Raw genomic sequence first — 24762 nt, forward strand, 5'->3', positions numbered from 1 at the left:
AAACTCGGAAGTTCTTGTCGTGCGGTACCTTTGACACATACTCGTACTATTTAATACGAGAGCAAGAGGGACGGTACGACACGAACTTCCAGTTTCGTAGTAGCCCTGCAGTTCTTTGCGCGGCTAAGGGTCTCCCCACATCTTTTGACGTGGAATTGGTAATAGGCGATAGAAAAAAGCTCTATGTCTAGTAGCAATAAGAGCGAAAAAGACGTAGATGCGTCGTCAGGCGCGTCGGTAGAGCCAATACGAGCCTAACAATGACTTTTTAGGTCTTATTGCGTGGACATAAAGTTTTTTTTTGTATGGGCTTACGCCGACTTCGCGTGGATAGATGTGGGGAGAACATTTTAATGCTCGCCGCCCAGTGCTTTTTTTTTTATTAGACTAGATGGCAAACGAGCAAGTGGGTCTCCTGATGGTAAGAGATCACCACCGCTCATAAACATCTGCAACACCAGGGGTATTGCAGATGCGTTGCCAACCTAGAGGCCTGAGATGGGATACCTCAAGTGCCAGTAATTTTACCGGCTGTCTTACTCTCCACGCTGAAACACAACAGTGCAAGCACTGCTGCTTCATGGCAGGATTAGCGAGCAAGATGGTGGTAGCAATCCGGGCGAACCTTGCACAAGGTCCTACCTACCACCTGCAAAATCTATATCTATCTATCTTTATCTCTATAACAGCACACGCAATAAACAGGCCTTATGACTATTAAGTTCAAAATCGACTTCTCTATAGGGCCGGCAACGCACTTGTGACTCTTCTGGTGTTGCAGGTGTCTATGGGCGACGGTAATCCCTTTGCTCGTTTTCCCCCTATTTCATGAAAAAATAATATTGAATAAGGCGTTACTATGCGGAGTTCCATATCAATGAACTAAAATAGTGTAAAATTGCAGTGGTCTTACGTGACGAATGTCTTAAATTGTTGTGTCGTCCAGCATCCAGCAAGCTTTACCTACTCCATTCTATCATACTGAATTGATTGAGTATGTGTACTGAATTTCTTTCCGTATTTGGTAAGATGGGTCAAGTTCGATGAAGGAAAATAATTCGTAAATTCAGTTAACATTATCTTCGTTTATTTTTACGTAATAATAAATCAGACACAATACTTTCAAAATGAACCACATGCTTATATTGTGTACAACAAGTTGGAAAATCATGGCAAGTACATGCCTATGTAGAAATAATTGTAAAAATACAAACTCGTCTCAGTTGCAATCGTAGTACATACAGAATGTACTGATATACTAGGTACTTTGATAAAGCTCAACTTTTGTTTTACAAATCATATACATACATTCTCTTTACAGTCAGTTTTTTAATTCCTAATTACTTTATCTTAACTAATATTTACAGGATATTTTTATCTTTACTCTTTATGACATTTACCTATAATGATAAAAGAGATCACAGAAAATTGTAGCTGGAAATCTTTGAGTATAAGTAAGCCCTAGAATTTCTACACGTCTACCACTTTACATTTTATCACAGTGGAAGTTTTAATGATTTCAAGGCATTTTAGGTAATTGTTGTCTGTTATTGTCAATTTTGTAAATATTTTCTCAATGACATAATAATTTACAAGTGAACACTACTAAATAATATGGGAAGCTGCCGTTTACGTGGTAGGCTTTTAGAATTGATCCACATGCTACGCTACAATACAATGGTTTTGCCAAAAGTAACCAATGGAAGACAATAATGGTATCTTTGAACAAATTCTACTGGTTTACGCTCCGGAGTAAGATACGTTTTCTTTTTTGCAGTAGGTAGATACATAAAAAGAATAAACATGCATACAACTAAATTAAATTACAAAAATGCATCAACAAGCACGTAAGAATGTACGCACGCGTCATTGACTTTTGGCAACAATGTTTTCTGCAACTGCTTGTTTCTAAAGCAGCCGATTATCCATTGCACAAAGTATTAAAACAGTCTCTATTATGTTAACACAAATAAACTCTTGTCCCTTTTGCTAACTACTTAATAATTAATTGACACTAAATATAAAAAGAAATCACTTGGCACAAAGGCTTTTAAGGTCCATACCCTGCTTATAACTCCATATACCATCTTAAATCTGTCAAAGTACTCTCAGCGATTTGTGACGATGACAAACCATTACAATATCGCCAAATATTTTGTAGGAAGACTTCAAATAAATCCTATCTGAGAGGATTTTGACTAGAATTTTAGTGGGTGGAGCTGTTTGCGCACAATCATGCATATATCTATCACGCGTTGCACTGCTAGTGTCCAGCATATATTTTCGACGATCATTGTTCACATTTTTCACTTTTAAGGTTTAAGGCATAATGTTCAGGGGTGTAATCAGGTTCTCGTTTCATCAGCATATTCTCTCCGATTAGGGCACTGATACGATGTTTTTCGTGAGGGGTGGGCGCGGAGACGGGATCCGAGCGCGCCCGTTTGCGCCAGGGCTCTGACGCAGCCATGCTCAAGTCAGTTGGCATATCCTCATCCACGGCGTCTTCATCACACCGCTCTTCCTTCATCTCTGTCTTGACAACAGGCTGTGGAGCCACGCGCGTTGGGCTCATTTGTTGCCGCAACAGCGAGATGTTTTTGATGTTTTTTAGTTCAATGGGGTTTCTTAAAAATCTGTTGAAATAACATAAATGGTAATTAATATCAGATTATAATTAATATCTGCATTTGATATTATTAAGATTTTACAAATAATGCTTTACTTACTGGTAACAGTGTCGTTCGCCCTGCACTTTCCGTAAAATATTCACACGGTAGTAGTATCTCAAAGCACGCGACATCTTGTCATAGTTCATTGAAAGATGGTTCTTCTGAATACCCCAAAGCTTCGCTAGACCTGCGGGGTCAACGATTTTGAATACACCTGTCTCTCGGTTCTTCCACGCGATGTAATTTGTGTATCGCTGTGTTGGATCATTAAGTAGTTGTTGAAGGAAATCCCACAATAGTCTTCCATCTGAAAATAATAATAAATTACTTATAACTTTGTTCGTGTATATTCAATAATCGTTAGTCTAAATAGTTTGAATGTGATTTGATAACTTACTCGTATTAGATTCTGGCATGTCACTGGGGAAGAATTCTCTATGTTGAGTTCGGTAGTGAGAGTGCTGTTGTGTTTGATGATTTTGCGAAACAGAATTCGTCATCGGAATATCTTTAGGTGAACGTGGCTGTGGTGTGAATTGAGCCTCTTCATCGGAGTCTGAATGATTGCTGCCGGAGCTGGTAGTCTGCACCACGGCAGGCGTCGAGGGTGCGTACGACGGTGCGTAACCCATTGTTTCACCTCTCTGGGGACTACCCGAACTATCGACGGATGGTGCTGGGCTCAATGTTACAGAATTAGGTTGCGCTGCAGCTGCTGCCGCGCTATGGAAGTGGTGGAATCCGTCGACGGCCCATGTAGGGGTTGGCGGATGCGAATGGGGAGACGGCGGGTAGGGTGCAGCTCGTGCCGTCGGTGTCACAGGTGAGGATGGCATTCTCCCTAGGAGCGCAGCATCACGCACCAACATTTGTAAAACGTTGTGTAATACGTCACCAGCGCCCGGGCATCGCTCGCCTAAATCCGTTTTGGTCAAGAGGCATAGAGCTTTTCCTGCAAGTAAACAAATATTATTTTTAGATAGCTCGCGTCACCTCGTTTAAGTTAAGCTTAAACAAACTATCTGAGGGATACTGTTATTGGCTCTGTGTTGCTATTCCCACTACATATACTGTGTTTGTAGCTGTTGGTTCTCCTTAAATAAATATACCTCTAATCTAAATTTGCGTCTTTCTTTATGCGTCAGCATTTATTCTTACCGTTCATTTGAAAGAGGTCCATGTCGAAGTTCGGTAAATCGAATTCTCTTTCGCACCACTTCAAGAAAACGGAGACATCTTCTCTGGTCCAAAGACGGGGTTCTGGAGGCAGGCCAGCGGGAAGCTGTGCCTTTGCGTCCCCAAGAGGTGACGGCGGTGGTGGTGCCCAGGGTAGCGGGTACCGCCATAGAAGTTCAGTTGGGCTAAATGGTAGCGGAAGCCGCTCCATACTTGGCCCGGAAGGCAGTTGTAAACTAACCACTTTCATCACGTTTATCTGCAACAATGGTAAACAAAATTTGGGGAATGCTTTTCGATGAGATAATTTATATGCAGTTTCTGAGTTCCAATTGTTTTGTATTATTTCCAGTGCATAAGTGCTATTCCTCTCTTATTTCTGAAACGTTTTGTACCTATCTAAGTATGATCATTTGCATATTGCATAATAAACGATACCTACTTAGTAGGTATCCGTTCTAGAGCGAGATTTTGGATATACATTTGCATGAATTTTATTGTTTCCCTACACCTCATAAATAATTTTACGATTCTCTGTATCGCTATATATATTCTTGTGCAAGTGGTTTCTACAATTTATGAGCGAATAACATTATCGCGACATTTGGCACTATGTGATAAGTTTCTTGACTGTGGATGACAGTGCCTGAAGTTACTTGTAGTTGTAATATTACCTACACAGAACGACGTTCTGTATTCACATCGCATCGTTAAAGAAATGAGATACATAGAGAAGCATTCTGTTAATTTTTAGCGCATTCATAAGTTAACGAGATAAGACGAGCTATTCTGTTTTCGAATCGAGTATTATTATTAATTTAAGCAAATTTAGTTGTTATTCGAGAAATCAATCATCTTTCTTAACAAATTCTTTCGAGTTAGGTACTAACTTGTGTGATAGTCACTGCAAACGCTAATGCGTCCTTTGTTTGAATGTTTTAAACAGTTTATGGACCGCTTAGTTACATATATGTAACTATATAAAATATGTAGGTATATATACCTAATTGGAATAAAACCCATCTGGTCTATTTAAAGAGATATTGCAAAAACAAACTAATCTAGCCACCTAGAGTTCAAAATTCATATTATATGTAATTTTTTGCATTAAGTACTTGTGGGGGCGTACATTTGGTCGCTAGGGCATAATGCGTTGTGATATATTTAGGGTTGCCACCTGCTCGGGCGCAATTTTTATAGGGATCAATGGGGACATTGTTGCAAAGTAGGGGTGCGTATTATTATTTTCGATCCCCTGATCTCATGGGACAAACTATAAGGAACAGAAAATAAGGGTGCATGCACGGTAGTGATGTTAATTTAGGGATGAAAGTTCATTTGACTGGCTGAAAATTGTATTACAGTTTTTTAAACAACCTAAATGAGACTTGCATGTGTTTATCAGTTAATTTGAAGTATTTCTAAGTACTTTTTATTAGTTCACGCCTTTTCGCTGCATCCAAACTTCATATCATTAGCCACAGCATAGCGGCCTTATCGGGCGCGGTCGGAAATGCGTGAGTCCGCGATAGCGTGGTTCGTGATAAGGCCGATAGTTACTCACCGGCTAAGCTGATCCGGAACCGGCTGTGTTAAAAATCCTAGAATTAGTCGTCAAATGGATAACTTCAGCACACTTGCATCATAGTTCACAACACTAATAGCACAGTATCCAGTGTTCACAGAGCACCAGGCACACGCGTTGATGCGTCGGTCCCTCCAAACGTGTCGTGTTACGGCTCGCCGTAAACCAGCAGCGTATCTGAGGGATCAGACTCGCGGACGACCGTCGCGGGCGGCTCTTCGGCGCGGACTGCTGATGCGGTGCGGTGGCGGCGCGGGCGGACGAGCGCGACCGCCGCCTTCCCGCGTTCCCCTCCCTGCCTCGCCAAGCACACATTGCGTTGGCTGAGATAAAACTTCGGGAACAAGACAACTAATTTTTGAGTAGAACCGCGAATATCAGTGATGCTTCCGCAAAATGTTTATCGTGATTTGCCGCCGATGACAAACGAAACGAGAACGTTTGCGTGAAATAATTTTTGCCTAACTAGTTATTTTAATATATTTAATGGAATGCTATTATTGCAAACGAGTAGGTACTTCCTATATTTCTTGGAAGTCATAATTTGGTATGACTTGATGACTTTCTCAATTAGAGTTGTAGTTTAGTTTAGCTCAATTATGTGTTCTGCTAGTTCTGGAATAAGGCTAGGGCATGCGGAAGTGCTTAGTGGCAGAGTAGGTTACGTCAGCGCAACAGTTTTAATAACTTTCAATATTTCCTTGTTCTGCACCGTCGTTAATTATTGTGTGTGACATGACTCGCTTTAATGCTTTTCGCATGCAAAATATTTATTTGCTTCGTAGTTGATTTACTTTGCTGTTTATCAGTTGGGCTTGTGTTTAGATATTTCAAAATCCCTACAATGTTATAACGGGCGTCATCAATTTGGAGAGGCACGCGTGTGTCGTGGCAGCGTTGAGACAAAGCACAGGAAATGTCTGAGCGGTCGGGCGGCGGTTTCCTGGTGCAGAGTGAGACAATATGAGTGCCAACCGGTTTCAGCTGAGCTCATTCGACCCAGCTACATCTTATAGGTATGTTCGGCAACAACTTAAGTAGAGGTATTATTTTATACGAGATATACGGGCAAGTCAAATGTGACAATTTGGTAGGTACCTATGTCGAATCAGTTGATTCTCAATCATATTCCAAGATGTCCTTCGTACGTAGGTGTTGAGTCCCATACTTATTTTAAATGCATTAAGTTACCTACTGTTGCATCAAAGTTATGGTATGCCACAGTAATAATAAGTAATAATGTTAACAAAGGTCAATTAATACCGATTACGACTTCGACACATTACTAAATTAAATTGAATTTAAATTTGGTTTCGGCAAAAGAATGACAATCACGCAATAACAATTAACGAACGCGAAACGCTCTTTTAATTCCTGAGTAGGTACCTATATCAAAGGCATTATCTGGATCAGACGAGAGCTCAGCCAATGTTCAGCTTGTTGGTGCATATGTAGGTACATGTTTAAATTAAACTTGTGTGTGCCCTGGCCGTCGTCCCACTACCGGTTCGAGACAGAAATATTCGGCAGCCAAGACGGAAGTGGCCTCGGAATCTTTACCTGTTGCTCCCTTCGCCCACCCCGCCTCGCCGCTCGCCCCATCTCACTCCTACACAAGCTGGACGCCGTCGCGCGCTGGCGGCACGCAGGCGTCTATCACGAAACTCATCGAGTTGTGCAGTAATTTGGAGTATAAAAGGCAGTGTTGTGTAGTCGTTCAAACTTCATTGCGTGACCGTGACCTCAGGCATCTTAAAAGTGTGATAACCAAGAAGTCTCTTACCGAAAATATCGACAATGCGCGGCAAAACGTTTCAGATTTAAATGTTAATTATGTAGGTACTGTAACTTTGTTAACAGGAAGGATTACATTTGTGGTACGAGTAGCTGCGGAAGTTCCGGTTGCTATGTGTACTCATAACTAACTACATACGTCTAGATCCGATACCTAGGTACGTTTCGTGAACGTGGGTGTAGGGTCAACGTGAGTTAAATTAAATTCGTACCTACACAAGTTTTTATGTCCTGTAATGCTTATTGTTTTAAATTCAATGCAACTTCGGATAGGTACCTTCAGCAGTTTTAAAGTAGGTAGGCACAACGAAATTGGTTCCGTTTTGATCAAAATTTAGATTGAGTAGGTACCTACCTAAATCAAAAGGCAAGGTAGGTACGGTACCTAATCCTATTCCTAACACACACATTAACAAAATTATTTAAAAATCATTGTGTGCTGGCACCATCAATCATAATTTCAAAATATGTAATTATTTTGAGATTGGACTAACTTTTATCGGTGGAGCGAAAGCGCGTCATTGGCACATCTTATTACGGGATGTATTTTGGTATTTGCACCCGCATCACGTATGTTTGTATGTATGTATAGGTAACAATATTGATTTCAAAAACAAATAAGAGAATTGTTAAGCCGGAAATTAATATAGGTATAGGTACGCGGGAAGAGGAAATTAGACAGCGACGGCCGTCAGCCACCGGAAGCATGGGGGTTACACAGGGAGGGACGCGCGAATCTCTGCTCAACTTCCGGCGATGGCCGCGGCCCGGAAAAGGAATGGGGCCACGTAGCGGAAGCGTGGACCCGTCAACTCGCGTCCGCTAGATCTATTTCTACTTTGTAACTATGCTATCTAGTCGGGAAGACGGTAATGTTTTTAAAATAACATTGGTTCCTTAAATGACAACGATATTGCATTGTAAATATCGAAAAGAGTACGGTTAGCTAACTATAAATCTGTTGATGAATAAGTAATAACTAAGTGTGTACGTAGTACAGCATCACATCATATAATTCAGAGCCGTCTAGGTGCTCAAAAGTATCTAAACAAGAACGTATTGTTATCGTTTAAGGGCGAGTTTAGAAAATTGTGAGCACATAAACTAGCTCCGATGTTTGTGATGGGTGACGATTGTATACATACATTTTGTGTTCCGATTTTCTGGTGATTATGCATACTTTTAAATGATATGGCCTTTAATTTTTGTTTTATTTAAGTTCGCCATTGTTTTTGTTCTTATTATCCTGTGTTCTGTTATTTTCATGTGTTTTTATGTACAATAAAGAGTTTTACAATACAATAAAATACAATTATCCAGGCCACGGCAAGGTACTATTACGGTTCGTTTAACTTTACTTGCCCGAATTTCATTTGCCCGAATTTCACTTGCCATACCAACGTTTGCCATAAAGTATATAAAACCGTGCTGTTTTCAGGATTTTTTTAAATGTCATCATATACTATTCAATAGAATGCAGTAGGTTGGGTTAGGTTAGTTTAATTTTAATATCAACTTTGACGAAATTGCTATTTCAGAAATAAATTACTTTATAGCAAATTAAAATTCTAGAAAGCGTTACATTCGGGCATATGAAAGTCGGGCAAACTATAGAGAACAATTATGGTTATGATTTGAACGTAAGACATTCATTTAGGGCTGATTATTTTTAAATGTTATGTTAGGTTTCTTAGAATCCGTGGCGGTATTGTTTAAAGCTTCACCATCAGCGCATTCACCGTCTCTTTTTATCCTTATCTCATACTGTATGACAGAAAGAAGTGGTAAGTAATAAAAAAGATCGTGATTCCAAGTGCATTAGACACCAAGGCCTCTGATTCATTGCAAAGTCTGATTAAAACGTAGGTACAAGGTATGTATTTGTTTTTAAACTGTTACTAAACCGTATTGTTAATTAGCTCGACGGTTAGTAGGTCAGCTGTGTTGTCTCCGTCCGCTGTCTTAAAATTCAAGAAGCATCCAACGGTTGCAATGAATCACGATATCGCAGTGTTGCAACGAGTTCGCTTCACGCACTTCCGAGAGCGTGGTCTGTAGTCCGCGGCCCCGATTCACGCGTTTTTGTTTCTGGTTACATAATCGGGTGCCACTCGACTCCGAACTAGGCAATGATGTCACACCGCAACATTGCGCCACTTACTGCTTGTAGACCAAAGAGGCTCTATCAGGTAATGTTATGTTAGGTAAGAGTAGGCCGTGGTGCAGCTTCGGATAACAATGACTCTGCTCATGAAAACGACGCTCTGTTAGCTGTTGAATTTTGAATCTGATTCTAAGTTTCCGTAGTTTAGATCTTTATAATATCTATAATTTATGCTTGATAGAGATTGTGTTGTGTACAAAATTAATACAAAAGGTTGGCATGAGGTCCATGGCGGGTCCATGACACTAATAAGTGACTGTAAAAGTGTAAATTATACATGCCACGACAGTTTTATTAATAGAAATTGTTGTTTGGTGTGAGTTGAGTGTTTATAAATGCGTACACACAGGAAATAATTTAGTACTGAAGTGAATTGTAATTAATAAATTACTATACACCTACTCATCATTGAATACTTAAAGGAAAATCGAGGTGTATTTGCCTACAATGGACGGAAGTGAATACAAAATTATGAAATCCTACGTCAACTATGAAAGGACGTATATTAATAAGAAGCATCATTAAATGCTTTAACGTAGAAGTGAAAAATTTGAGAGTTTATCGCGATCGGTCTAATTTTTATCTGAATCTAAGTAACGAAAATTATTTATTTTCGCATTGGGTTTGCAAAATTTTAACTCTTCTGCAGGTTCGTGACTAATAGCCGCATTATTTTTTGTACATAAATTTGAGGACACGCGGTTTCTTCCTGCAGCCCCTTATAATGGTCGTTAAGAAATCGTCCACTTCCGTTGGCCTCAGCCGACAGCAACTCGACACTTGTATAGTCACGCGATGAGAACACAGTCATTTTATTCAGTTCTTTAGATCTGTGTATTATTTTATCTTTATACCTACTTACCTCTATCCGTTATTCCTACTTGTTGTGATTCGATTTCATTTACGTTCCATTGACATACATATTCCATCCGTCCTAAATGTTAACTTGATTAAGATTTTATGTAATGTATTTATTAGTTTTGTGAACCAACTTTGCCAACAGTGGGTACTTAAAAAAGAAAGAAAGCAATACATTTATTCACAACATATTTAAGGTAGATTTATTCAGTTTATAAATTAATATACGTCGTCGTTCTAGCTCATACAATTAATCCACATTTTAACGAGTAACCCCCAGGGAGCAGATTCTATGCGCACAAGTGTCTCATGACATGACAAAGCGACCCCTTCATGCATTTGGGATCAACGCGATCAAAAAAAACCGGGTCGGGAATGCACCCGTATGATAGGGCACAAGTTGTTCGGTATTGTGTGCTGCATCTCGCTAACTGCTCTTATGGATCAATATTATAAATAGAGTGTAGAGCCTGTAGTTAAAATTAGCACATTATCGATAAAATGGGCCTATTGATTAATCCAAACAGAGTTAAGTAAATAAATCCGTAAGTGTCGTAATGGGCTGGCTTAGATCTAGAATCATAATCAATCAATTGTGTATTGGATTGGAGGCACGCGTCATAAATTCAGATCCATCGGATGGACTGACCCAAGACCAGCAGTGCACATGCCTGCCCCAGCCATCGAATAGTATTGTTTTTAGGGTTCCGGAGCTAAAATGGCAAAAACGGAACCCTTATAGTTTCGCCATGTCTGTCTGTCTGTCTGTCTGTCCGTCCGCGGCTTTGCTCAGGGACTATCAATGCTAGAAAGCTGTAATTTTGCACGGATATATATGTAAGCTATGCCGACAAAATGGTACAATAAAAAATTCAAAAAAAAATTTTAGGGTGCCTCCCACAGACGTAAAGTGGGGGTGATTTTTTTTTCTCATCCAGGCCTATAGTGTGGGATATCGTTGGATAGGTCTTTCAAAACTAGGGGTTTGCTAAGACGATTTTTCGATTCAGTGCTTTGTTTGCGAAATATTTAACTTCAAAGTGCAAATTTTCATTAAAATCGAGCGCCCCCCCCCCTCTAAAATCTAAACCAGTGGGTGGAAAAATTTGAAAAAATTTAGGATGGTACTTACTAACGAAAACTATAACGGCTAAGTTTGCTTGAGAATTATTAGTAGTTTAAGAGTAAATAGCAGCCTAAGGTATAAAATATACCTACTCGTAAACTTGGAATATTCCGTACAAAATACGTAATCCTTAGAAAACTATTACTTACTTAATTGTTTCGTAATGGCTACGGAACCCTATTTCGGTCGTGTCCGACACGCTCTTGGCCGTTTTTTTTTGTCTTTCACAAAAGTCTATGTTATGTAATGTTTGTCAATTGTGTTTGTTTACACTAAAGAGTACTGTATTTATTACAATTATTTTGAAAAGTTTGTTTTGTTTACCTACTTAGAAGTTAAATTTGGACTGTTTGTTTTTGATAATACAAGAGTGATATGATATTCAAATGTCAATGATCTTATTTTTGACGAAGCGAAGGTTTCGGGATTCGTAGTAAAATTACTGTAAGAAGAATAAATTTGGTTAGCTTAAAAGATACTTAGTCAATTGAAATAAATTTTGTGAAACTATATAACCACAAAAGTAGAATACCAATACAGTAACTAATTATTTATTTATCGTATGGCGATTACACACTGGTTAATACATTTTTCAAAAAATTATCTCATGCAATTGATAACATCTCAACACTCATGCAAGATACAACTTCAACTAATGAGTAGGTAGTTAACCTTACTAAAAGTAATTATTTCATAGTTCATTTGAAACCATTTAAGTAAATTCAGGTTGCCTTTGCAAGAAGTGTCAGCTTATTTTTTACATAACCTCTTCACCGTATTCGGAGGGGGCTTACACATGTGGCTTGCGACAAATAATTGTAATAATCAGTGTCGTAAAAGTATCGTCTGGGGGCTCGCTTGGCTATTTCCCAATCGGGGCCATGTGCGCGCGCTCCCACGCGTAGTTGACGCACAAGTGTGCGAGACGAGAGCGCCACATAACAAACCAACCTACTTGTTCGTATCGCCCCTCGCCCATGTGTGAGTACCAAGCTGCTACTTCCTGGTACAACGTACGAGACGTTTTATTTAAATTGTCCCTTTGTGTGCGTACGCAATATTATATATATTCACCTACATCTATCGGTGTGATAGATATAGTGGACGAATATTATTACTTAAATGACACGCGTGTGTGTCAAGTCTCTTTAATCTCCATTGTACTTCCTGATTACGTGTTAGTGTGAGTGAGCCACTTGTTTGAATGCTGGCTAGGGCGACTTTATCTCAGCGAGGGACAGAGTGCAGCGTCCTATCCTATTACCATAGGGTCGTTGCAAAAATGTATCGATATTGTGACCAATATGTATACTTGTATAAATATTGTTCCTCTTTTTCCATAAAAAAAATATAGAGAACTATTCAGCAACTAAGTAAATACTAGGGTTCGGACGCCATTTCACTGAAAGTACGTAGATTACTTATAGCAAACAAAGAGCTAATGTTTACGTTCTCATTGGAAACAGGAAGCATAAAGTCCGCTGGAATATGTCTCAAGCGCACATGGTTCTCGGTACAAAACAATACCAGTTCCGCTGTTGTTTGCAAACCGTGCCAGTTTCAGGAAGTGCTTACTCGTTGGTTTTGGCTGATAAGTATTTATAATGATTAATTACGATCGCAACGCATTTCAACTCTGTTCTAATTACTTTTATCACGCGTGTGATCATGTATTTATAATCGATATCGACGTTATCTTTTTCTACCCTATATTGCATCCAGGAAAAGAGAGTGGACAGATGTGGCACAACGAGCAGTTTGCACAATATGGAGGGTCGTTCGGATTTACAGAGGGATCTCACATTTTCACCGCCAAACCCTCCTGTCGTTCACATCTGTCACCTCCATAGGAGTTCAGATTAGACACAACGTCATTAATTGATTTCGGTGAAAGCGAAGGGTTAGGGATTACTTATGAATGTGTTATGTGATCTACACATGGTGCTCTCAAGTCGACTGAATGAAATATCCGCTTCAGATTATGGGTTGTCGCTTTCGATAGATACCCTTGACGATGTATTTAAATATCTACGCCGGGATTGTATTTTTAGCGTTTCCTTTTAGCTTATTTTAAACAATGATTGGTTAATGATGTTGTTTGATCTCATCCACGGGTTTCTTTTTCATAATTAATGGATTTATTGCATGAGTTCGCATAAGTTTCAAGCAGTGTGTGAAAAAGTTAAAAACGAAGCATGCATGCACGCAATGGCATTATAATATTGTGTAGTAGCGCAGTGCTGTAATGCAATTACATTATTTACGCGTGCATGTGTTCTCAAAGAAGCGATGCAATAAGGGCACTTGTGGGGTTGCTCTGTGGGATCACGTATCTGGCGCATTTTGTCAAAATAGAAAAAAAAGCTAAGCAAAGCTCCAGAGATCCTCAGTCTCTCCTTGGTACTAGAAAGCTACATTTTGGTATGGTGGGATTGGTATGTGTAGGTAATATACTCACAAAGTGGCAAAATAAAGACTAAATTAAAATAATATTACTGAATAATTCAACAAATGAAAAAAATAAAAAAATATATAAAAGCCCAGCAGCAGCAGTAGAAAGCAGCAGAATTCTAAAAGGAACAATAAAACCTTTTTAAAATAAACAAACAAGAAAAATAGAGGGGTCGTCGGGACCCAGGTGTTAACCTTTGCTCTCGAACTCATCTCACCTGGGTCGGCATTCCAATGATAATCTGTACCTCACCTGCCGGTTTATATTATCTACCTATGCTATTACGAGTATTATGTATGTCTTGTTAAGTTCTTACAAACTTTTATTTAGCTTTACTGCTCGTATGTAAGTAGGTAGGTTAGGTAGTAGGTATTACCTAAGTGTAGTGTAGTTAGTAAGTTGTGCTCTTCACCTGGTCCAACCACAGCCAGACGGGATTAATCTCCGCAGGAGGGAACTCTTTAATGGTTAATGGTATGACGATTCCAAATTTGGCACAAAGCACCTAGTTTGAACAGTGCAAATAGAGTCGGCAAAACAAACTTGTAATATATATTTACAAAAACATTTATTATAGGTATTTAATATAGAAGAGCTGCCGGCTGCTGATAATTAAATATTTAAGCATAAGCGGCTTAGAACATTTGACATCACGACTTAAACATAAAACTATTTCTGCCTAGCGACGCTTTAGTAGAAATTGCAAAAAAACCTATAGAAAACACGCTGCGCCCGTACGAGACTAGAGAAGAAGAGGAAGATACAATGTCGTTAATGTCTAATTTGGACAATATTACGGGTCTTCGTGGATGGCACTAGGTATAAGCATTATTCTACAGCACATTTAAAACTTTACGCTACAAAACTGCTATAAATAGAAGCTTAACCCATATTTATTATATCTTTAGCATGTAATTTGCATAATAACAAAAGTGGATGTAACTAGTGGGGCGAGTAATTTCGTCGATGCCACTTGTAACTTGTAAGTCGACACCTTGCAGCGAGCGTGAGAAGACTCGCATCGCAACCCTTCCTTAAGGCCGGTTACACATGGAGACTTTTTTGGAGCGACACAAACGCGCGTTTCGCAAAGCAGCCGCGCGGTATTTGTAAGAAAAATCTTACCCAATGTAAATTTAAAATAGTGGTTAGTCATGGCGACAGTAGTTGCAGAAGGACCAAGAGTTAGCTTCGGAAGGGCGTATGCTAACAAAACTAGATGTTGCCGGAGTCAAAATGAATTTGTTTACTGTATCCAGATTTACTCACAGTATCGATACTAATGCGCATATGTCGCAACATAAGTATTTTATTGGTATATTGGCGAGGATTCGGCGTTGCTGGGTCGTGGTTGTAACGCGTTTGCATCAATCCTGTATCGTATTGTGTCTCGATTTAATCACTGCAGTTACCGTTTCCAGCGTCTGTATTGCGTTTCTATCGCTGCTACAAGTCGCCATATTGTGTAACCGACCTAAGACCGGCTCACAGGTGTAAATATTGTTCTGAGTCACGCCCTGCGACCCTTGCGTCAACAGGTAGTCAATTCTATTCTTATTCGACTATGCTATGGCAATGCTACCCAGCGTCATCCTTTGTCTATTATACTATAGATAGATAGGTATATTTCTTCCCAACTTTTTACTTTTTAGTTGTGTTCTAAGGTTGGGGTAATCGAAATTAATAGAAGTTTATTATTATGTGGCAATTAATTAATATTTTTTCCATATTGGTTTCTAGAGCTGTACGGTGTGCCGTATCCGTTTGTGCTATGTGCGTCCGTCTGTTAAGATAAGACTATTTTCTGAGTAATAGATATCCCTTAACCCACCCTTATAATAATCCAGCTATGCTATTTATTTATGCTATGCCAGCTATGGTCTGTTAAGTATATAGTTAACTATAGGTAGGTATAAAAATGTATAGTTAACTGGATAGTGGGTCTCCTGATGGTAAGAGATTACCACCGCCCATAGACAACTGCAACACCAGGGTATTGCAGATGCGTTGCCAACCTAGAGGCCTAAGATGGAATACCTCAAGTGCCAGTTATTTCACATGAGCAAATAATTAAAATATAGATCATACTCGTCAACATGAACAACATTAGTTCAACGACCTTTAAACAGGATTAGATTTTTAATTTTTATTAAACTTTAAAGTTTATTCGAAGAAGCAATGTAAAGCAAAATGGTTGATGTTTGTAGCGTGATAGGCGACGTCAGTTGTGTTCTAGGATGGATAAAAACCGGCCTAGAGCGTGTCGTATACGCCCCGCCCAGGATAGGGTTCCGTAGCCATTACGAAAAAATCAAATAATATTTTTCTAAGGATTTTGTATTGTGTACTGAATCTTCCAAGTTTAGGTATATTTTATACCTTAGACTGCTATTTACTCTTAAACTACTAATAATTTCCTGGTAAATTTGATATATTTACTACCATTTTGTTTTTTTTTTCAAATTATTCCACCCAACAGTTTAGATGTTAGAATATGTCTGGTATTTGCGAAATACTACCACAGAATAGATATGTTTCCTTTGCCTTTTTCACCAGAAACGTCATAATTTTGACAACGTCTGTATGCAACGTCTACGTCAGATTTACGTGATCTTTTTTTTAAGACTAGACAAAAAAAGTAATGGATCTATTGTGTGGTAGTTTTGGAGTTATGCCCTTTTAGAATAAACCCATCTTAAAAAAATTGTAATAAATTAATTAATAGTTGTAGCGAAATTTTAAAAACATCATATCTCTTTCCAAACAGAACACAGAGAACGAATCAAATTAAGTATAGTCTTAGAAATATTAAATCTTGTCAATTGTAAAGAATCACTTCCATTTTCATAAAAATATTTACCTACCCACAACGAAATATCAAATGTAGGTAGGTACAGTCGTAAGCAGCTACGGAGTACCATTTCAAAAATAAAATCGCTTGCAATGCAAGTGATGATTCTTTTTCACCCGCCCACTTATATTGTTAACCAATTAGGGTCTTCGAATTTGTAAAAACCGCACCTTAAAGTTATAAATATTTTAAATTTGTGCGGAACCATCACAAACCGGGTAAGTGAGTGAGGCAATGAACAGCTATCTGAACTCGTATTTTCAAATCAGATGACCTTTAAATTTTCTTTTTTTAAACAGTGGTCCTTTCCTTATTGTTTTATTTTTACTCTTGCAGTTTATTTACTTCTGCCATGCCCCCACCAATAATGCTTCGCGTCGCTGCAATGTAAGCGCACACGCATCAAACTAGCATTCGGTGATGCAAACGGGAACTATAATTTCTGTCACTTAAGTTTAGATTTGTCACTAAACTGCGATACCCTAATTATAATATCTGTTTAGGAATATTATATTGAGTGAGATTTACTATTAGGTTAATTTTTTTTCGTAAATTATCTTGACTTATTTCGTATATCAAATCCTGACTTGGCTAAAAGGTAATTTTTGTTTTTAGCCTGTAATCCCAATAGACAGAACGAGGTAAGTAACTTCGACGTCTACCTACTGACCAACATTAATTACCAAAACAATTAAAAATATATTAATGTTATATATAATCAGGTACGTACCGCTCTCCTATTGCCCCGAGCGTAGTAAAATCATTTAACACTATTTCCGGTTTATTTCATCAGAATGTTATTTCATTTAAAGATACGAGTAGGTACGTAATTTACTAATGGTTTAATTCGCCTTTAATTCGGATTCTTTAATGTCATACTACATAATAGTAATAGGTGCCTACTTGGTTAATGCACTTACATGTAGATACTTAAAAGAAAGAAAGAAATCATTTAAATATTTACCTACAGGTACAACAAATAGGTATTCAAAGAAAAATAAATATAGAAAGAAACAAATGAAATGACCGAACACCGGATTGACGGGTGCAAATATGTACTGACGTTTAACAGTGCGAGGACATATTAATTTTATTAGTTGATATCGATAAAAACCGGCCAAGAGCGTGTGGGACACGCCCAGGATAGGGTTCCGTAGCCATGTTTTAAAGGATTTTGTATTGTGTACGGAATCTTCCAAGTTTAAAACCTATATTTTATACCGGCTGCTATTTACTTGAATATTTCGCAAACAGATAACTGAATAGAAAAATTGTCCTACCAACCCCCCTGGTTTATATAGACCTATCCAACGATACCCCACACTATAGGATAAACCGAGAAAAAAAAACACCCCCACTTTACGTCTATGGGAGGTACCCTAAAAATGTTTTTTTCCTTTTTTTATTGTACCACTGTCGGCGTGACTTATATGTAGGTATATTCATGCCAAATTACAGCTTTCTAGTACTAACGGTCTCTAAGCTTACCCGCGGACAGACAGACAGACAGACATGGGGAAACTATAAGGGTACCTAGTTGACTAAGGAAGGAACCCTAAAAATGTTTTTTTCCACATTTTCAGACTTAATTGTACGGAAAACTTTTTTCGTGACCTATGAATTTTACATTTCTTGCAAAAGTAAGTCGTTCCTTTATAAGTATTCTAAATTTTATATCTGAATGGTCAGCATTCCATGACGATGAACGATCTTTTTCTTGCGAGCCATTTTTAACAGACTTAAAAAACAAAAAGGTAGGTTTAACTTGGTCGGAATGCTTAATAATATTGTTGTACTCGTACTGGATGAATTATTCAATTAGCAGTCAATGTCAGATATCGGTTGTTTATAGTTGCGATAAGTATAAATGAAAGAGGTTTGCACATAATTAAAAGTATTCAAACTTAGCCATTATGATAATGACGGTTAAAAATTGTTTTTTATCGATGTCGATAAACTAAGTTGATTTTTAATTAATAACTAGCACTGGTATATTTTTGCCCCCGTCAATCCGGAGTTTGGAAATGACTCAACAATGTCACACAACTCACCATAATGCCGGCCGGCATAGGCCCTAGATTGAAACTTCATTTAGGTTAGGTTACTTGAACATTTAGGTGGTCAACGGCAGCAAATGATAAAAAAGTGCATCGGACAAAATATAATAATATATTTCTTCAATGTTAGTTCTTTTGCCTGCCGTAGAAACAGAGTATTCTTACCTACCCTTACCTACCTACCTAATCTTGAACATTTTCTCGAAATAAATAACTGTAAGTACGAACAATATTTTCCATTAAAAGATTTCTTTTCTGTTTACGAATATTCCACAGTAAAAACTCATTTCGGCTGGCATTAACAAAGAACGATGCTGTGAATACGTGTCACATCACCCGGAAAACCCCGGCTTTGTCCGAAGTGTGAAAGGGTGCACTCATTAGGAAGATTGCGGGGCGAACTGCGCTGCAAAACATTGTCTATGCCCGCCACGTTGCGATGATACATTGTCTTTGCCTAGCATGTTAGTGTTGTCACCATTATCCCGTACGTATACTTTCAGGAAGTTTACATTTTCATAGACAAAAGATATGAGGCTGCGGCAAAGAAAGTGCATTTGGGGTTAGGTTTGCCGCTGGAAACCAATGCAGATCTTTATAATGGTATAGACGATGAATGGTATAGTTTCCCTAAGTTTTTCCATTATAGAGATGGATCCTTTTTTTAATTCTGTTCATAAAAAAATGGCGTTTATCCCTAGGAAAAAGACACAGAACAAATCTGAGGGGATTGACAATTGAGGAATTGCAAAAATACAGAGTTCTAAAACAAAGATTAATGTCAACCTAGATTTTTTCTAAAATAAGCAAGTTCATAGTAGGTGCTTATCAAAATATGACATCGGTATGATAAATGTTCATTGTCAAATTTTAATATTTTCGCAGTTTTTATCAGACGAACAAGAATTAATAATAGAGCGGGTGCTGGAGGGAGTTGAATACCTATGCAAAATATCAGGAGCGCATTCTGTGAATAGTTTTGAACTCGGAAAAGCTTGCAAATCATGATTCTGAATGTTGCCACCAAATCCGGCTGTCCATTTTTATTTTTAACCCCATCTCTTAAGACATCATGTGAATGGACTGAAAAAATGCTTTTGGAACCATTTTAATAACTATTTTCGTGATAGTATCAAATTTTTACAAGCTTTTATAAATATATAACGAATCAGTTGATAGCTCGTATGTTTAAGAATAATACAAAATATTTTGTTGAAAAAAATATTTTTAGTACTTACTTACAAGCTTTTTTGCTGACTGTACTTTCATCTTCATCCAAACTACATTTCCGTACCAAATTTTAAGTCGATGCCATTAACAGTCGAAGAGTTCCTTCCTTCAGAGACGATCCTGGCTGGACCACCAGGATGTCACTATATGATTATTGTATTGGCATCACATTCACATAAGTACGAGTATGTGGTACTACGTCTCTACGAGGAATAAGGGCAAATGTTAAGTAGATCCGGCCACTGGAAGTGGGTCAAATTCAAATTGCAAGATTTGACCCGCACATTTATACATACATGTAAAAATGGGGTATTGTCACAAAATAATTATGAAAATGGTTTCAAAAGCATTTTTTCAGACCATTTACATGATGTCTTGGGGTTGAGGTGTATAAAAAAATGGACCACCGGATCTCCTGGCAACATTCACAACCATAATTTGCAAGCTTTTCAGTTCAAAACTATTCACAGAATGCGCTCCTGATATTTTGCATACTCAACTCCCTCCAGCACCCGCTCTGTTATTAATTCCTGTTCGTCTGATAAAAACTGCAAAAATATTAAAATTTGACAATGAACATTTATCATACCGATGTCATATTTTGATAAGCACCTACTACTACTACACTATGAACTTGCTTATTTTAGAGCAAATCCAGATGGAAATTAATCTTTTTTTTTAGAAATCTGTATTTTTGCAAACCTCAATAGGTGTACGTACAAAAGACTAAGAACAATCATGACGATTTAAATTACCCAACTTCCGTATTTTTTGTCGCATCGCGTTTTACCTAAGGTCACGTGACTGGCATGATTATGTCGTGTGTATTTTTCCGTGCAAATACGCCGACTTGTTTGTTTAATGTAATCACAATCTTCTTTTATGTAAGAGGAGTTTCAGAGTATTTAGATAACATTTCATTTTCGAAGGAGTCGTTCGTCTCAAAGCGATCCTAGCCCGCTGTGCCAATGTTGTAACCATAACGGCTAGCTTGTGCTTGTGTTAGGATGTCATTTGGCCCTCAGAGCATCTTCAGCCTACAGATTCAAGACCGGCCGAGTGTAATTGCAAATTAAAGTTGTAATTATAGGTAGGCTAGCTTGTGCTTGTGTTAGGATGTCATTTGGCCCTCAGAGCATCTTCTGAGCCCACCACATGAGACTTGAACTATTTACTTAAAATATTTTACTTGTTGCATAACACTTTTCTGAGTCGTCAAGTAGGAGGTAGCAAGGTAATTTCAGTATTTTTTTCTTATCCTTATGGCTTCTACACCACTAGTACTTACTTACTTCAGTGTAGCAGATTTGGCAAATAATGTGAAAGATTTTTGATAAACATTAGTCGACTGCGTAGCACAAACAATTTCGAAAATCAATATTCCTAAGTACGATTTTCCTAAAGACAAAACTCTGAAAATCAAAATTTATAATGCTCGAAATTCCTAAAAATGTTGGTCCTAATGCACTTTAAACCGAATGACTTTCTTTCCGAAAATTAATATTCCTTTGTACAAAATATCTAAGTAATGACAATATTTCGAAATTCGACATTGGTATCTAAAACGTAAAATAACTACGTACAAGAAGTCTAATGAATTTTTCGGAAATCATCACAATTACAATGAATCAAACACGATAAAAATTATAGGCCTTGACTGGAGGCTGGACATATGTAGATTTTTATGTTTACGTAAAAAGGTTAGGTTATGTTAGTACTGCCACAGGTACTGCATCGGGTCTAAGGCTCAAACGACACAGATACAGGAGCTCCGCGCGGAGCTCCGTCGACTTCGTCACGCTATATCTACGCTTTAGCTAAAGTCAACTGAACGAAATACAAATGTCATTAGAATTATCGTGGACTAGCAATTTTTTATTTAGACATTTTAAACAAGGGTTAAATGAACGTAGAATACACGTCGTTAGGACTTTCATGTACTAGCAGTTTTGTATATTAGATATTTTAAACGTGGGTCAACTGAACATCGGACATGTATCTTTAGGAATTTTGTACATTATAAGTTTTGATTTTCGCAGTTTTGTCTTTAGGAATATCGTACTTAGAAATGTTTATTTGCGAAATTTTGCTACGGAGCCCATTAGTCTACTTATTAGTTCTTGGTGAGTTTGTGAAGTAGTAGAGATGTTTAACACGTTTAAATTTTACAAAACTTAGATGCTTAATCCATGTTTGCAGTTTTCACATTGGGGCGTGCGTGTTGAAGTAGTTACCTAGATTAAATCAGAAGATTAATTTGAAGGGAAATTATGTAGGTAATGAAAATTTTTACAACAATTATAACACCCCGTTTTAAAATTTGATCAACATTTTAGGCAGCGTTGCCAGATTTTTTCTTCGGCAAAGCGCGTTTTTTTAACTAGTGAGCGCAAAAAGCAGGAGTAAGTAAATATTTTGTCGATAGCGGGACATTTTTTTATGTTTATAATCGGTAGTTTTACATAGGTACCTACCTATAATTATCCTGTTTTTTTGGCCCGTTAAAGTGTCCCACTGCTTGACAAAAGCCTCCCTTTATTGTTTCTGTCACTCATCCCTGTCGAGAGCATGCTCCTGCCACTCTTATCTGTTAAGTATTTGAGTGTAAAATTAAGCAAACCCAATCCCCCAAAAGCGGGACTGAGCTTGTCCCGCGCGAAACTGGAGTAAATAAAAATCGGGATGTCCCGCAAAAAGGACGTCTGGCAACGCTGATTGTAGGACGCTGTAGTTGAAATGATGATATCACTCCGTCTGACGCAAATTGTTTCTTGATGGTGCTTAATTAAAAGCTGTGGCTTGCTAGTTATCTCAGCGCTTGTAATTACTGAACTATTTCAAATCTAACGAATTCGTTCATTAGGGTCACGTGGTAGAATGTATCATATGGCATGGCGCCGGCGATCGACGACGCGCGAGTTGAGACGAGCCAAGATGGCGTCGATCAGGAAGTGATGTCGTGTAGGAAGACGTTCTAGCGTCCTCCAAGGTCATCGGTGTATCCAGTACACGCGTTACGCAGCGCTGCCTCGCCTCATTCCTACGCCACGATACTATTGTTTTACAATTCGTAACGTCTCGCTCGGGTCGGTCCCCCACTCTATTAGACCTGTAAGATAACCACACGTCCGTACCTCTGTTTGGGAAGTTTAGGTAGGTACTTATTTAAAATCTTTACACTATCTTTAATATGATCATCACTTTTTATTTATTTACTTAAATGTATTTACTTTTGGATGTGGAATTCAGAATATTTAATACATACCTGTTTATATTAGTTAGACGTGCACAAGGTCCCTCTAAAAGCCAGAATGTTTGTAAGTGGGAAGCTATCTCTTTACTGTTTATATTATCCTTTAAAAAAATATAGATACCCAAAGGTCCGTTTCCAAAGAAGCCTTTTAAACTACGGCATTTGTATGTCTATTTTCGCATAGTCCTTCCTTTTTTGCAGCGATTAATTACGATGTCCAGCCCACTTATAAAAGTTCTTTGGAATATTTTACATTATACGCACGTATATCTGATCCGTGCGCGGGTATTTGCACTATTTATGATGTTCCTCGCATAATAAGTGTGCAATCCGCACACTTATTCTTTTCAATAGCAGGTAACGTCTGTGAAAATACAATGGATGCGAAATTCGTTCGGCTAAAATATTAACTTTGGCACAATGGAATACATTATATTTCCAAGTATAAGCAGTTCTTCACTTCCGAACAATAGTTTGAATGGGAAGCGAAGTGGTAAACAGTGGTTCCTTTACCGATCCAGGATGGTGCGAGGTGGCCGACTTTGTTTGGCCGGGAACCCGGCGGGACTTGGGTGCGGCTGTAACGTCTCCGAGAGGGCGGGAACACGAAGTAGGGTTGCCACTGTTGCCAGCTTTGATAGTTTGTATTGTATGGTTCAGAGTGATTTGATTATTTGCACTCCGAGTTTTTGTTCTTCTAAGCTAGTTAGATAAGGCAGCATGTGACATGTCAAAATAACTCGAGACCTCGCTAACCAACAGCATAAACCCACTTTATGCCAAAATTCGATCCAACAATCTTTTTATCAAGGTGATCAATTCAATCAGGAATTATAAGAAGTAATCTAATAGGTACCTATTAGTTAATTAATATTAGTAGGTACTTATTCATATTTGCCATCTGTCTGCAAAAACATTGGTGCCTACCCTGATCTTTCATAATCGCAATTAAATTCAAGAACGAAATATTTATGACAAAGAAATATTAAAAACCTGATCGAGGAAAACCATTTGCGGCGCCCCTTACGGACATTGTAACTAAACTGCGCGATAACAACAAAAAATCTACGAAATCGAAATGGATCGGTTCTTTTAAAAAGTAGTTCCATTCCGAAGTGATTACAATGCGTAGTCCCCAAGGGTGAGCATAGTTTCTCCCTTTTTTATTATGAAAGTTTAGTTTTTGTAGAAAAGGTAGTCTCTGCTGTCGAAAGTTCACCCTAGAGCCTTTATTGCATTCCTGAGTTGAAAAATGCGTTGTCTTCTGACCCAATTAAATTGATTCATAAATACGTGTAAATTTAATTTAAAATCGTGCATGCCCTTATTTGCAAATGTCGATAACGTGAACAAAATTCTTTATTTTTCGTCGTAAAAAAATGAAATTAAAAATTCTAAAAACATTCTAGCGTCATTGCGTCGCGGGACCGCAAAATATATAGCTAAGATACCTCAAGTGATATCTAACTTGTATCAGACATGAAGTGTCATTACGTAAATATTATTTTATTCCTTTCAAAGGTTTTTGTTTCGAGGGTTTTTTT

At 38.1% G+C, this 24762-nt stretch overlaps 1 protein-coding gene across 1 annotated transcript; it reads right to left on the reverse strand.

The window, feature by feature from the left end:
• Positions 1-1065: 1065 nt before the first annotated feature.
• On the reverse strand, positions 1066-5672 carry LOC141444064 (ets DNA-binding protein pokkuri-like). Its single transcript, XM_074109500.1, has 5 exons — positions 5413-5672; positions 3831-4107; positions 3070-3624; positions 2730-2979; positions 1066-2636 (listed from the first exon to the last, which is right to left on the reverse strand). The coding sequence occupies exons 2-5, from the start codon at positions 4096-4098 to the stop codon at positions 2291-2293; spliced, it is 1419 nt and encodes a 472-aa protein (XP_073965601.1). The 5' UTR covers positions 4099-4107; positions 5413-5672; the 3' UTR covers positions 1066-2290.
• Between the last annotated feature and the right edge of the window lie 19090 nt (positions 5673-24762).

The sequence above is a fragment of the Choristoneura fumiferana genome, chromosome 2, assembly GCF_025370935.1.
Source record: "Choristoneura fumiferana chromosome 2, NRCan_CFum_1, whole genome shotgun sequence".
NCBI lineage: Eukaryota > Metazoa > Arthropoda > Insecta > Lepidoptera > Tortricidae > Choristoneura > Choristoneura fumiferana.

Coding starts and splice junctions, on each gene's coding strand:
- LOC141444064 (XM_074109500.1), bottom strand. CDS start 4,098: ATGAAAGTGGTTAGTTTACAACTGCCTTCCGGGCCAAGTATGGAGCGG. Junction 3,625..3,830: donor GGACCTCTTTCAAATGAACG/GTAAGAATAAAT, acceptor GTTTACTTGCAG/GAAAAGCTCTATGCCTCTTG. Junction 2,980..3,069: donor CATGCCAGAATCTAATACGA/GTAAGTTATCAA, acceptor TATTATTTTCAG/ATGGAAGACTATTGTGGGAT.